The 15,482-nt window shown below is 42.1% G+C and overlaps 1 protein-coding gene across 9 annotated transcripts in view; it reads right to left on the bottom strand.

The window, feature by feature from the left end:
• Nucleotides 1-15,482, bottom strand: part of agrn (agrin) — a 246,265-nt gene that overhangs the window by 3,267 nt on the left and 227,516 nt on the right. For 4 of the 9 annotated variants that reach the window (XM_019270926.2, XM_027288719.1, XM_027288721.1 and 1 more), the window contains 7 exons: nt 14,413-14,424; nt 12,381-12,497; nt 10,197-10,380; nt 9,355-9,442; nt 6,600-6,632; nt 4,467-4,691; nt 2,823-2,926 (listed from right to left, as the gene is read on the bottom strand). In XM_019270926.2, the coding sequence (XP_019126471.2) occupies nt 2,823-2,926; nt 4,467-4,691; nt 6,600-6,632; nt 9,355-9,442; nt 10,197-10,380; nt 12,381-12,497; nt 14,413-14,424 (763 nt within the window). The remainder of the gene's footprint in view (nt 1-2,822; nt 2,927-4,466; nt 4,692-6,599; nt 6,633-9,354; nt 9,443-10,196; nt 10,381-12,380; nt 12,498-14,412; nt 14,425-15,482) is intronic. The other 5 variants (XM_019270928.2, XM_010731557.3, XM_019270932.2 and 2 more) reach the window with 3 other exon arrangements.

The following is a 15,482-nucleotide window of genomic DNA, read 5'->3' as shown; positions in this document are numbered from 1 at the left end:
TTCAAATTCGAAGCTAGGTTTGGAAGCGAAGTCAAGATATCCCCAGATGACGTCATCAGGGGTTATTATCTCAATACACAATCGTTTTCACAGGTTGAGCACTATGGCTAAAAAAGTGATCCTGTTTAAGATGGATGGAGTGCCCCTTTAAAGATCAAACACCCGGGTAAAGGTTTGGATTTCATAATAAATTAGACCTTGCAAACGGCATCAAAAGGCTGTACCGGAAATAGTTTGGTAGAAAAATGTATTTCTGGTTCTAAACTGGTAAATTGTCTCTGTCAGTGGTTGTCTTTGATTTTTCGCATGATGACACAAGCGGACGAACATGACAGGTTGACACTTTATTTGTTAAAGCACCATGATCAAAGGGACAGAGGCAGAAATCCAGCATAGCAGCCAGGGAAAGTTAAGCTCGACGACAGAGAAGGCTCTTTTAATTTGATGTGGTGCATAAAGTGCTCAAAAACGAGCTACAAATGAAAGGTGGTGACAGAGTGTAAAATTATGAATACCTGATATCCTCATTATTTTTAGTGCTTAGCATCTGTGCAAATGTGCTGTGAACTCCTCAGATATCGCCTGTCCGTCATTATTCAGAACTATGACAGCTTTTTCTTAAACTTTAAGCACTTCTCTGTTCATCCATGTTGGATACTACCACTCATTACTCACTTCTTCTCCTGAACTGACTGCAAATCAAATAACTTAAAAGGGTCAAGTCACCAATCCTGAAACTTCATTCTGTCAAAGAAATAGTCCTTATAAAAGCTGTTCACAGCAGGTTCTGGAACAGAGAGGCTGCTGTGCAATTTTTAAATCAATGTGTCAGTGCTATGAGCACTACTAACCATTTAACTACACTTTCGTAGGGTGAAAACCAAAAGCGCATGTCTAGATGAAGTAAGATTTAAAGGAGCATTGTGTAGGATTAAGGGGCATCTAGTGGTGCAGTTGTGGATTGCGACCCCCTTTGTTTTACCCTCGCCTTCCTACCATGACAGAGAAACTACAGTGGCTGTGAAACGCATGTGAAACACGAAAGGCCAGAGTTAAGTTTGTCCGTTCTGGACTACTGTAGAAACAATATGGCACACTCTGTGGAAGAGGACCTGTAGACATAAAAGGCTCATTCAAAGGTAACAAAAAAATAATGAATCCTATTTTTTAGGTGATTATACATGAATGAAAACATAGTTATGAATATTATATTCAATTTCTGCCATTTCCTGCATATAGAGCCCCCTAAATCTTATACAATGCACCTTTAAGTAGATATAGAGCCCCCTAAATCTTATACAATGCACCTTTAAGTAGAAAAACTTTTTTATTATTTGGCAAAATCTTCCTTTAAAGCCTGTGAACTGGATGTAAATTGCACACTTAAGTGTGTTATCTTTCAGTCAAAGAAAGTTTAAAAATAGACGACTGATAAAAAAAAAATTAAAATATGGATTTGTACTTCAAAGCAAATAATTCATCCCTTTGTACTTTCCATTTCGCTTTAACTTCACTGACGTTTCTTCTATTTCAAATCATCCAACCCTTACAAAAAAAAAAAAAAAAAAAAAAAAAAAAGCAGTCTCATAACGTCCTTTTGTGGAGACTTGATGACCTAATTGCTGGGTGTATGGCTGGCTCCTTCTTTCGTTTGATGGTGTTTTGAGCTAGTCTTTTGAGCCAGCACACCCAAAGTAGTCATTAGTGTCTTTCTCAATAAATCAGTGTGAAACGTCTTTATTCAGAATTTCATGAGATCTGTTCGTACGGAGACAGACTGACCCTGGTTTTTGATGTTTTACCTGCCATCCCTGCGCTCTCCCTCTCCCTCTCCTGTTAGCTACACTGTCAGAATCCTCCTTGCATCCTCAGCCTTTCTTCGATTCATGTTAATCCAACGCCTCCCCCCCCTACATTCCCCATCTCTTCCTCCTTTCACTGTTTTCTCTTTTTTAATCTGCTGGGCTGAGAGTTCATATCCCTGTCGAGCTCTTTACATCCCCTGTCCCTGCCCCCTTAATCGGATTGCATCCTCCGAATCGGGGATCGACATGGGCTAATTTCATGCGAGTTACAGATGAATTAATGATGAACAGTGAAAAGGGGATTTAAAAAGGAGAAGGGCTCTCGATGGGAGGGCTGTGTGAGGATTATGTATTCTTGCCGCAGGGCTCGCTCAGCACCTGTTCCAGAGCTCTGCCTCCCTGTGTGTATTTGTGTGTGTTTGTATACCAGAGTACCAGAGCGCACCTCTACATGCAGCGTGTCTTTTTAAATGTCACTCATGCTGCTTCCCCTCTCAAACCTGCCTCTTCCCCCGCCTTGCACTGTGCATTTTAAAGAACAGTCTGACTTTATTTCACCGCCCGCCTTCAATGTTATTTCCTCAGAATGTTCAATCCCGCCGTGCCACGTGTGTGTGTTCTTTCAAAAGCGATTTCTCTGAGCCAAGTTCAGACCAAATTGAACATGAGGTAGATAACAGGCCGACTTTGGTCATTTTCAATTCAGGAGAGCAGACAACTTTTGTCAGATAGCCTTTCATTTCTCAGCTCAATACCTGAATAGGCTTGGGCATTTTTTTTTTCTTTTTTTGCACAAACCGCAATCTTTTTTTTTTTTTTTTTCCATGCCAGACTTTGCTTATCCCCTGAAATGCCAATGAGTTCATTGCTCATTTTTGGCAGCCTTATACTAGTGGCTGGGATGAAAAAGTACTACAAAATTACAACTATTCCCCTGACTTGATGTATGACATTTGTAGACACATTTTCAAGTGTGAAAGGCATTTTTTTTTTCTCTTTACATGTGTCGGCACCTACCCAACCAGAGCGCTCCGTCTGTGTCCAGCTGTGTTGCTGCCAAAGGCGATGACCCTGTTACCGCTGCCTCATTGCCAACCTGTAGAGAGCCGTCTCTAAGTGCTCTAAAGGAGGAGAAAGAAAAAGAGAGAGACGCAGTTGGAAGTCGGGCCTGATGCATGCATGTCATCCTGAATAGCTGTAAATAGCAGTTTCATTTAATCTGAAGCATCAGGACTCTATTGCTCCACTGCCAGCACACTAAGCACTCACATAACTGCCTTTGCCAAGCAGCGTTCTAAATGTGCCTGTCTACCAGCTAACAGATGCCGTCAGAGCACCATTCATTATAGGTGGCTTCGCGCTACACATTAGCACACACTTAAGAATTGTGACGACAGGGCTAATTCGAACCCACCAAAGTGAGTTTCCAACAGAGAAAGTGTCATTAAAGGCAAGCCGCGAACACAGATAGCTATGTAAGTACGAGAGCAGTGTGCCACATGCTGCGCTTTACACCACCACCAACATCCAAATTATGTCATATTCCAGAAAGTCCCTGTAAGCCTGGGATAAGATTTGGCCAAATCCTTGTTTGAAATAGATGCAGCGGCTTTTCGAAGATCGATTATTCCTGGCCTACATGATGAAACCAATCTAATTATCCCCCATACCTCCATTCACAGCCATGTTGAAAGCGGATGTTCAGCGGCGATAAAGCAGAGATCACGTGGAAGGTGTTAAGTGGGTCATTTTCAAAGTTCAGGCAGTTAATTTGTTTCTAATGAAGGAATCCATTAATGTGACATCACTGTGGGGCGCCGGGTTTCCCCCCTACATCTGGAATGATTATCCACGTACTGAAGTAAAACCTGTTTTACTGTGTCTAATTTATGAGTTATTTATTTGTGTATATACTGTAGACACGTGATAGAGGTGTACGAAATATCTGCAAGACTGACCAATCAGGGGAAGGAGGAAAAACACAGTGAGGCATCTGGTTTGTGCTAATTATGATAAGAGCAGTTTTAAGCACAAAGAGTGTGTTGAAGCACTGTAGTTTTAAAGACCTTCATTGTTTCAGCTGAATCTGTGCTCCTGATTCAATTTGTGTTCAAATTTGTGTTCAATCAAATCATGACAAGAAACACTGTACTACAGCTTAATGCTGGTATTTTATCTGTTTCTATCTAATTTTGTTCTACTTCTTCATCTCGTATAAAGCCCCAGGGTCGCGTAGGTAAAAAGTTATTTTCACTTCAAACAGCATTAATGCATCTAATTATTACACTGTATGTATGCAGTGTATGTATTAATATATACTCTTATGATTTTTATTCATCTTATTCATTTATTTCCTGGATACATTTCCTATAATGCGCCAAAATGTTGCCTCATGTTCTTCCTCTTTGAACATTCAGTAATGTGTCTAAGCAATTCGATGTGCAATGCTTCATACTCATGCATGACCAGGCATGAAAGTAACCTTAATCTGAAACTAATCAGAGTCATCTCAGTGCAAGGGATCGCCGTGTAGCAGAGGATTCATGCAAGAGATCACACAGTTTTCAGCAACACAAATATAATATGGATTAAGTCTAATCCTGATCTAACTGTAAAAGCTTTCACTCCTGATCCCCTGTTACCTGCCATCTCCCATTTTACCTGCTGGCCTTGATGCGTATCCAGCGGTTGGTGTCGACACGCACAGAGGAACGCAGCACCACGGGTTTGGAGCCCAAGTCGTATGTCATCTGGACATGTCCGTCAACAATGGCCAGGGCGATGTAGTCAGAGCGCTCCACGCCCTTCCCGCTCCACAGCACCAGGCCCTGGGTTGCTTCCGTCCGGATGCTCAGCTCGAATTTGTTCACCAGCAGAGCCTTCTCACTAGGAGGACGGAAAATACATTAGTTAGTTTTCCATCTAATTCATCAAAACGAGTTGAAATCTTTGGGGTAGCTGGCGCAGCTCGGTTGGTGCTTGTGTCATTTGTAGACCTCTGCTGCTTGTCTCGAGGGTACATTGCCCATAATTCAATCCATCACATACTGTTTCATGCGCCGGCACATGAGCTTTGTAGCTCAGGCTCGGCAGCCTCATACTAACAGAGTTACAGTGATTTTTTTAAGGATGCAGACTGAGCTCTGGAGTAGCGGGGGGGGGCTGTTTTGCTATTAGCTTTCCTACATCCTACTGAGTCTGAACCGCATTGCTGCTCAGTGCTTCCTGTGTTGCTCTGTGTGTGCGTGAATGTGTGTGTGTTTTTTTAAGGCAGCTGTTTGATCTCCAGTCTTTTGACTGTTACAGCTGCGGGGGTGATTTGGATGCAGAGAGTAAGCGGGACTGTACATCACTGTCACCAATGTGCGAGACAAATACACACTGTGATGTGCCTCTACTGTATGTCTGCGCACGCAAACACCATCACTCATTCATTCCCGCATACAAACACTCTTACAAAGTCCCTCTGTTCTTCGTGAGTCGAGAGATATAGCAGACATCCAGAGAATCATACCTTTAATTTGAGTGTGTATATGACTGTGTGTTCATCTATCAGCATCCGTGCGGACGTCTGCACATCTGCCAAATGGATCTACTTCCATCTTATTTAAACGGTATTTAAAGACAAAGACAAGGTGAGGACACGTACAACAAAAAACAATGACACGTGGATTAAAAAAAACAGCACAGAGCTGGAGACAAAGATTAGACAAGACAGACAACAAGACACAGGAGTCAGCATAGCAAGCAGAGAGGAGTGCAAACGGGAGAGGTAATGGGAGGGGATAAAGAGAAACTGAGTGTAGCAACTTCTTATTTCTTACACTGTAAGAAGCATTTTCTCATTTTCTCTATTTTCTTTTCATTAATGAGCAAGAGCAAAAAGAGCATCTGGTTTAGGAACAATGGGATGAGATTTAAGTTTGAAGATTATTAACTGCTGGCCTAAGGTAAGGCAACTTAGCAGCTCAGACCAAATGATATTGCTGGTTCACCTCAGCAGAAGCGTGGAAAGGATCCAGAATTAAATTTGATTTCCTCCAAAAACATGCTTAGGTTGGAAACTTTGACCCCCCTTGATTAACTGGATCCGCTGAGGTAAACAGGAACAGCAACTCACAAAACGAGTATGATTTAAGAGCATCGTTTCTTTCTTTCTCTTCTGAGAGCGAGAGAGAGAAAGAAAAACACAAATACAGCTCAGTGAACCCTCTCCTGGCAAACCCTCAAAGAGCTTACAGGACCCAATAAATCTCCATTGGAGCGGCTTGTCAGTGATAAGGTCAAGGTTATTAAAAGTGCTGAATATATCATGAATAAAACAGCGCCGGCGTGCTGCTTTCTAAACGTCGCATACACCACTGACTTCACTGATTTCCGGAGTGTTGCTGTTTCTTTTTGTAAATGGAAGGATTTTATCTACTCCTTATACTACGTATTAAAATTTTCAGACGGCTTCCCAGAGTGCTGTCCTCCATTCAAACTCCAGGTGGCAGTAGTGATTAGAATAATAAAAAGCCTTCAGGGAGGACGGCCACTGCAAAGAGGCTGCAGCTCTGGCCGCTTTTGTGCTGTTATCAGAGCTCTGAACTTCAGAATTAATTGAAGCATATGCAGGGGCTCTTTGTGATTCGTATTGGTAACTCTATCTCAATAATGGAAACAATGCGTCTCTGTGGAGGAGGGTTTATCCCTGTGAGAGGTCGGGGAGGGGTTGTCTGGAGAGGAGGAAAGGATGAGGAAGCGAGTGGCGAGTAGACAGCATCAAAGTCTAAAAGCTTTTGAGAGACTCACCTCTGGTCAGACGGGTTCTCCAGAGACTCAGGACTTAAGGGAGCAGGGGAGAGAGTCAACGGCATGCAGTGTAAGCGCAAGAGGCCAGAAGGAAAGAAGGAAGGAGGAAAGGAGGGGAGGAAGGAAGGGTGTTTGTGAGCCCACTGCGTGACTCACAGTGGTCTGGTTTAGACCTGGAGCTGCAAAAAGCATAACTTATCTGCTCGACTACAATATCGACCATGTCAACAGTCGATAACAACAGTTCTGTGATCATAGGAAGTGTGCAGCTTAGCCCCGATCACACTACAACCATAAAAGGAGGTGCTCAGGGGAACTAGTCAGATCAAGACGGATGACTAATGCACCAAAACGCCCTGGGATGAAGCTTTTTTTTTTTTTTTTTAAGTGTGAGAATCAAGATTAAGTACATTCACGGTCAGTGTCCACACCGGTATAAAGGCTACTTAATGTCACTGTCCAATTATTGAACAAACTCCTTTATATTGATGGCGCTGCACACCACAGTGCGGTGGCAATTATCTTCTGTCTAGAGATGGAAGCGGTGAATGAGAAAAATTGGGCAATTGTCAAAAAATGGGGTCAAGCACCGTATCATTTGAGAGCCATGGCCACATGTGATTTGTCAGTGAAATAATGGGGTCTGAGCAAATTGAATGGAACGTTCAAATACGGGCGGAGAGGTGAAGGAGGAGCGATCAAAGGGTGTTGTAAATAGTAGCATGAAACAGAGAACCATTAACCCAAGGTGAGCGTTTGGCATTTTGGCCTCACGCAGCACTTAATGGCCTCTCGAGAAATGTATTCATTTCTTTTTACAAAATCAAATCACGCTGAATTGATCGGGATGCCTTCAGACCGCTGCGCCAAGGCGGCTCTGGTTTGCTTAGATTCACGCTCATTGTGGCTCTTAGTAAATGTGACATCCATTAAACTTTTGACAGTCTGGCTCCAAGGACCACTGTCCTCTCCTGCTAAGTGAGATTGATGCCCATGGCTACACACTGTGGAGAGATCTCAATTGGAGGTCTAATCTACAAAGGGAGACAAATCTGTGATTAACATGTCACTGCCTCTCTGTACGGCCGAGTCCGTAATTATTCACAATTACAGTTAGGGATCTGGCAAAAATGAAATGACAGAAGCCCTGGCATGGATTGGAACTCTGGGTTGAATCCAGTCGGCTTAATTTGAGCTGAATTCTGCTTTGCCGCTTTGTGGGATTTTTTTTAAAAGGAGGTTACTTACCAAGCTAATGAGCAGGAAGAAAACCCTTAATAAAGTCACGACTGAGGGTTTTCCCAAGCAGAGACTCTGCAGGCACCAGAAACTAGGTTAAGGGGTGTTTAGTTTATCCTCTCCTTGCAGTTTTTAAGGGATCTCATTCATTCCTCATATGACAGATAACACCATTCAGCGTAAAGTGCACAGCAATTTGTTTTGTTTAGGAACGACTTACAACCATGCATATTCTTAATATTGCACATTCTTAGTACAGCAATCCATTTTCTTTAAGGGGTGAGCACAATGCTTATCATGCACACGTTCATGCTTCCCTTTGTTCTGGAAAATGTGAAAGAAAGGATCTAATGACATTGCGAGATGTATTCAGGAGAATGAAATCCATCAAAAGAAATTGTGGATATGGAGCTTGAATGTAAAATCTGACTGTTTGGAAATTATAACAGGAAACTGAATGTGCTTTAATCTCTTCTGTTGGGTTAACTATCAAAAAATGGTTTTCTTTTGGGTTGCTGTTAGTTGGGCTTGATTTGAAGCTGGGCTAAATACCCAGTCATAAAGTCTACTTACTCTGGAATCTCATTGGTCAGTTGGCTTGAGTGAAAAGGAAAGACAGTGAAGGACATTCATATGAGACAAGACATGTGTGGACAACGGAGGACGGGACAAAGGTCACGCAACTGGAACGGCTAGATCATAGACAAACAGCAAATATACACATAAAGACACAAACACAGACACACAAACACACACACACATCTGACAAAGTTCTCCAGCCAGTTGTTTCTGAGTGAGTGTGAGTTGTGCGTCTCCATGGGGAGTTTGATGATCTGCAGGCTGTGGCCCGGTTTTTTACACCTCTGAGTGTTTGTGTGAAGAGCTGTGAGATGAAGATACAGAGCCGTATGCTTGATGTCTTTTCAGGTTCATCACATAAACATTTTTGTTTGTGCCAACCTTGTAGATGGATGGAAGAGTAAAAATGCCTCAACAGCTGCCTAAAGGGACACGATTTCTTTCTTTCTTTCTTTCTTTTTTTTTTACACCTGCTGCAGAAACCATTTCACACTTGCATCACCAGTTGTTTCCATGTACAGAGTGTAAAAAAAAAAGTGTTTGGATGGCAGTTTTAATGGAGAACGCTCGTACACACATTCAAATGATATGACGCTGAATCATGCGAGTGTGCTCATTGTCCAGTGTGTGCTCCGCAGTGGACCACAGAGCGAACTGAGCGTGCTCAGGGCAACACTATCATTGTTAACCGCTCCACTAATTAGTGAAATCCTGTCAAAAGTGGAGCAGGACTGTCATGGACAGGAGGGATGAGTAATTAGCCAAGTGCCTAGTTTGCCCTGAAGCCCTGGCGCTGATGATATCATCAACAATGTCATCACGGCTTACCAAAGAAGGAGATGGATAGACCAAGGGGTTATTTTGCTAATAACTGTTACGATGAAAATGTTGGATGAAACTGAATAAATGAGAATGTTCCCCTTGTCCTCTATCTTACCTCTTTGTAACAGCGTTGTGGTACTCGATGAAGGTCCGCCCGTCAAAGGCGATGGCCTCTGTCTCTCCGGCAGACTTCTCGTAGATGGCTGAGGAGGAGGAGGGAGTGAGGGGAAAAGAGGATTGTTCAAAGGATGAGATCACACCAATCAATAAGACAGAAGGTTCAGTTATCTGAGCTAAAGGCAATGGAGTGTGAGCAAATGGGGAGGGCTGTTGGTGCATTTGTAGTTTTAATTAACGTGAAAGGGATAGCCACAGCCACACGCACAAGGTTAATGGCGGAGGCAGTGACTAAGTATGTAAGACAGATAGGGCCAGAGTGAGTGTATGTCTGGCAGAGTGACAAGAAGATGATGAAAGGGATGTGCAACTCTGGAAAAGAACATTTCATGAATATTCAGTTGACATGTTTCATCATTTTCATAACTGCAGCTTTAGTTTGAAATCAATACATAGAAACATAAAAGAGACTTCACATAATATCGACACTGTTACCTACACCTCTAATGAACTACTCCTGTCGGTGACGTAAGCCAGGAACAAGCTGTGTTACATGGAAGATCACTCATTTCAGTCCCATTCATGCTATGCTTCAAAAGCAGACAAAATGCTGCCATGTGTCCTTTCAGACTAAAACCAAATAATGCTGGATGAGGAAATAGAACAATTTGTACAGTTACAATGACTCATTGCAATTTTATACTGCCATGATGAGGTGATCTCAAGCCAGCAATCATTGCTACCCACCGGCTTGCACGTAGACTAATCATACTGATACTTGTGAATATATTATATTGTGTATTATAGGATACATAACAAGGATGAACCAGAAATACTCACTGTTCTGACAGTGTCCCCCTGAGAAACCACTAAGGCAAACACACTCATAGGTGTCCAGCTGGGGGTTGCAGCGGCCGCCGTTGTGGCAGGGTTCCTGGGAACACGGGTGATGCTGGAACATGGCTACGTTGCTGGAGCGCTGGGTGTACTCCTCTCTGAGGATTGGGGTGCCCATGAGAATGATCTAGGAGCAGGAAACACAGGGTTAAATTGACATGCTAATGATTTTTTCACATTCTTCTGTAATACAGTAAACAAATTCTAAAAGTCTGAATATCTTGTCCTTATCTGTGCATCTTATTTGTCTCTTGTGACCTAACTTTCTGAAAGTACAATGCTAAATGTGGAGTACCACTTTAAATACCCTGAAAACATCCATTAAAAGATAAAAAACATGTTTAACATTGCTTATGAATTGTCTATCACATCAAAACAATAACAAAATATATAAGACATTGTGAAATAGTGTGGGATCATATGAGTTATTGTCTTCATTGTTAAGCAACCAATATTGCTGATACACTGATTTGACTATTTGACATCACTCAGGCAGAAACTGTTCATGGTGGTGGTGTTAAATTCACGTCATTATGCTTCATGTTTGTGGCTTCTTTCATCACTCTGACATATCTGCTGTATCCCATGTTTACCTGGAGATTATAGCAACTTGAGGCAAGCTAGGAAACACACCATTACCCGAATATAATTGTTAGAAATATTTGTGGGTAATGTAAGCACACAACTCAACAAAATATAAATATAACATAGGTTTAGCCTTTATATACATTTTATTGCAGCAATGTTATATGTTACATTTTTAAAGACTTGAGCTTGTCTGCCTCATCAGCACTGTGTGGTGCGAGAAAACAAACCCACAGCTGTCATCCAAGCTTGATTCAAATGTTCACTAAACTCCAGCTGAGCCCTACCCACTTCAAACTAGTGAAAAGAGGCAGGACAGAAATAGAAACAGAGAAATCTGTCATATTAAATAATCAAATCTGTTCAAACTTTGGGAGAAAAGTGTGTTCATGTAGGTGTTTTCTGCTTGTTCATCATAAGACTATGATTGATTAAATATCTTTTCAAAGCCTTTAATACATGACATACTGTGTATAATATATAGATAATATATACTATATAAGGCTAAAAATACAACTGTAAATCGGACATAGTCCCCAGAAGCTCAGTTTAAAAACCTAGTTTTAAAATATAGATTTGTTATTCCTACATTTTGAACCAAAATTCCTTAGATTGCTAAATCAGTTTAATCTCATAAATAACTTCTCATCTTTGTTGGTGGATTACCTTTATGATTTTTATCTTGAACCTCTTACCCCTGTTTCACTGCTTTTGTTGTCAGATTTATCTAATTTAATTTTTCTCTCCTTAGCAAAACACTTGATGATAATCATTTGTTACCACTCTTGGGTGGTGTCAAAAAAAAAGTGTCTACTTATGGGGCTTTGTGTTTTCTTCTGAGCCATCATTAAACCTAATTACTGTAACACATCGTAAGAGCAAACAACTGCATGTAGCAGTACTGTGGATTCTTTTTAACATGTTCCTTCCTCCAGACACTGTTACCACACAGGAAAAAATGTCTCAGAAATGATCTGTTTATACAACACACATGTTAAACAGGGACATCAAACTGAGAGTACATCCCCTCTTCCTCATAATTAACTATCCCCTACAGGCCGGGTAAGACAAACGCCACATTTAGCTTTTGATTTGTTTGAAACTGTCAAGGGAAAGTTTGCAGAGGAAAACTAATGACAAGTTTGCACAAACATCCTGCCTTTGTTCTATTAGGTTATTTTTGGCACTCAGCAATGAGCTTTTTGCTGGAAAGTGGAGGAAAAAAAACAAACTGGAAAGCTGTCAGGGAGAGATCTGAGAGGAGCGAAAAGGGAGGGACTTCAAAATGTGCATTCTATTATTAGTGCATGCTAATCCAAATGAGCAGAGTCACTGCTGTCACAGTGTGAACTTTATAATGGAAAATTACTAATACGATGGTGCGTAGTATGACAGCTGGACAGTTACTAACTTATGCTTTGAATTTTCTACTGTATATCCAAAGGCAAAAGGGCCCTGACTCACTGAAATAATACAATGTACATTAATAGAATCCACAAGCAGAGCTTATAAGACAATACATTATAATAAATAAACATTTACCTTTTGGATTGTTCCTGTGAAGCCGTCTGTAAGTGCAGCGACTCTTGCTAGTCGGCTGTAGTCGGGAGCTCCACCAACAAAAAGAGACTCTTTCAGGTTAAGATCTACGTGCAGGTTCTGATGGGACAGGACACAAAGAGGTTATCAACTGGTGAACTAGAGCTGTGCAAACTTAAAAAAACCTCCACATACATCTTTTTAAATGCCCAATTTAATATTTTCCATACTCCATCTGTAATTTATCTCAGGGGATTTTTGTTCAGGACATAATAGTTTATAGTTTTACTTTAGTGACTTATGTGTTTTTGTCCGGGGAGCATGAAATAAGTTGTATCCTTTTAGTCTAGATATAAAGAGTTAGATTAATAAACCACTTTTGCAGACATGTCACATTCATATAGATTGTGCCATTAAAAAAAAAGGAAGATTTATCCATATTGTAGTCCACAGACTCTTTAACTGCACTTCCTTGCCTTCTTTCCACGTCGATACACTTGATGCATTACAACATAATTGATTTCTATGTCTCTCAGAGAGAGTGCTCAATTATCGTCTATCTGTGAGACATAAAAAGAGACTACAAAGGGAAATCAGGGGAGCAGGCTGGACTTGAGATATAGATGGTTCTTTACAGGCATCTCTAATGAATGGCTGATCATAAGCACCGACCTTTCAAACAGTTGAGTGTGGAGACACATTAATTGCAATTCATTTGCGCGGCGGACGGCTATGAAATTCGATTCTTTCCACCAAACCTTTGGGACAATTGCTTTGCATTAGCAAGGTGCCGCGTTCAGAAGGACACTCAGCCCACTTCAGAAGGAAGGAATTAATGATCTTTATTTTATGTAGAGCAGTAATTGCCAGAGGGGTAAAGTGGAGTTAATTGCTGGAAAAATGATGGAAGGGGCCAAATAAACAGGCTTTGTGCAGGCAAGCTGGCGCTGGCTCTGCTATTATTTAGGATGGGAGTGCAGGAGGCAGCGGTGCTTGGCTGAAGCCTGAGGCTGTGTCACTGCACCTTGAGCCGCTTCCAACAGAGACAGGGTGGGGACCTTGGCCAAAGCTGGACCCAGCTGTGGCCGAAGCCTCTAGGCTCAGACAAAAGTTGTCAGCAATTGTAGGGCAAAGTTGGACACCTCGAGCTTTTTATGTGGACCTCAGTGCTCTGCAGCACTCACTTACTCTGCAGGTGAAAATTACAGATGCTTATTGACCCCGTTCCCCCTTGACTCAGGTTTTTTTAAAATCTTGTTTGATTGCCTTTAAAATGCGTTACCCAAGAATTTAAGCTGTGTAAAGTTACTTTTCTATGACTCTAAAGTGAGACTGCATGCAATGAAACGGTGCATCATGTTCTGTTTTAAACAGGTAATAATCTGCACCTGGTGAGAGAAGACAGCTGGTTCCATGGAGTGATTTTTGCTTGGTGATGTTCAGTGAGTGCTGTTTGTGTTGTTATGGGCGAGTGAGTGGGTGAAAGAGTGAGCGACTTTGTGATATTATGAAGGATTGTTCCTGTTCCCAAAAGAAGTGAGAGCAGATGACAAAAGAACAGCCCGGCTTGGCTTGGCACCTCACCGTCTCCTACGGTATATTTCCTCCCCTGTCTATGCTCTCACTTTTTCGACAGCCACACGGCACTGGCGTGATATCCCCGCCTACGCCGGACTAATGAAGACGTTTCTTTGTTGCTAAAAACAATGGCCGTCACAAAGATGACTGTTTCCTTTCCTTCTTTCCTCCCACCTTCCCACCCTCTTCCTCCCCCACGGCAGATGGACCGAGGTGAAAGCCAAACCGTGTTCTTTAGGAGCATCTTTACTTTGGTGCTGATTGTGTGTGCGCGTATGGGCTTATGAAATGGCAAAGTTTTTCTACAGAACTGGCACCTTTAAAGCTGCCCGCAGCTCTGCAGAAGCACCTTTTTTTTTTCTGTGCTGTTGTTGCATGGAGAGATGGGGGTGAGAGGACATAGTGAACGACTCAAATGAAATATGGGCTAAGGTGTGACTGGGACTTGTCTCATTACCTTGCGTGATTTCTTATTTCCAGACAGCACATCATAGAGAAGAAAAGAAAATTGGGAGGAAGAGAGTTATTAGGGGAAGACTAGTAAGTGTCTGTGCACAGAGAGACATGCAGAGCTAGGCAAGTGCAAAAGCTCCACGAAACACACACCTATGCATACACACACACACACACACACACACACTGGGCACATCTGTGAGAGCATTAAACATAGCTGCAGTGTAGCACAGACAAGTGAGATAAGTACATTAAATAAGAATAAGAGTGTTTTTTTTTGTCGCACATGCACATTTGCATTATGATGCCGTACGTACACATACAAAAACAGCAAAGCTGTGAAAGTGCGTGTTTACTCCTAAGAGAGCGGATGCAAATGAGACAGCGAGTCTACGAAGGCCATGAACGAAGCAGCTGGTGCCACCGAGAAAAGATGAAAAGAAAAGAAAAAGAAAAAACTTCATGGATGAAAGACGGTGAACAGTGCCACTAAACCCAACCTCATTTACAGACTGCTGCCATTCAATGAGACGTACAGTAGATTTCTCTCATCTGGACCTACGTGCCTTTGAACGTCAATACTCTATCATGCTGAGAGCCCGAGCCCGTCTTTGATATGATGACCAGTCCCAGCATGCAGTATGTATCCATACATGTGTCTGTGTGTGACCACCTTTGATATGATATGATAGTTCTTGAAGCAGGAGTATGAGCGAATTAGCTGAGAGCCGCACTTGATGGGCTCTCCGCATTGAGCTCCATAACTAGCCTCAGCTCATCCTTTGCACACCCTCCACCCCTCACCCCACCCAGATACCCAGCTTCGCTTTCCCCTTGCTCTCCTCTTTTAATAAGATTTTCTGCCTCTGTTGCTGGAGTAAAACACAATTACCATGCGGACGATGGGAGGCAGTGGGGGAAGGACAGAGCAGGAGAGGGGTGGGGGTGGGGGTGGGGGGGCGCATTGCGTCTTAGAGGAAGATGATGGAGTTGACAGAGTGCATGTTCATAATCACAAATTACACTGTTTAATATAATTGGATGACTTACAGGCTTATCAAACTATTAGATCGC

The sequence above is a fragment of the Larimichthys crocea genome, chromosome XV (assembly GCF_000972845.2).
Source record: "Larimichthys crocea isolate SSNF chromosome XV, L_crocea_2.0, whole genome shotgun sequence".
In the NCBI taxonomy this organism is placed as follows: Eukaryota; Metazoa; Chordata; class Actinopteri; family Sciaenidae; genus Larimichthys; species Larimichthys crocea.
This window is presented reverse-complemented; position numbering and strand designations above follow the sequence as displayed.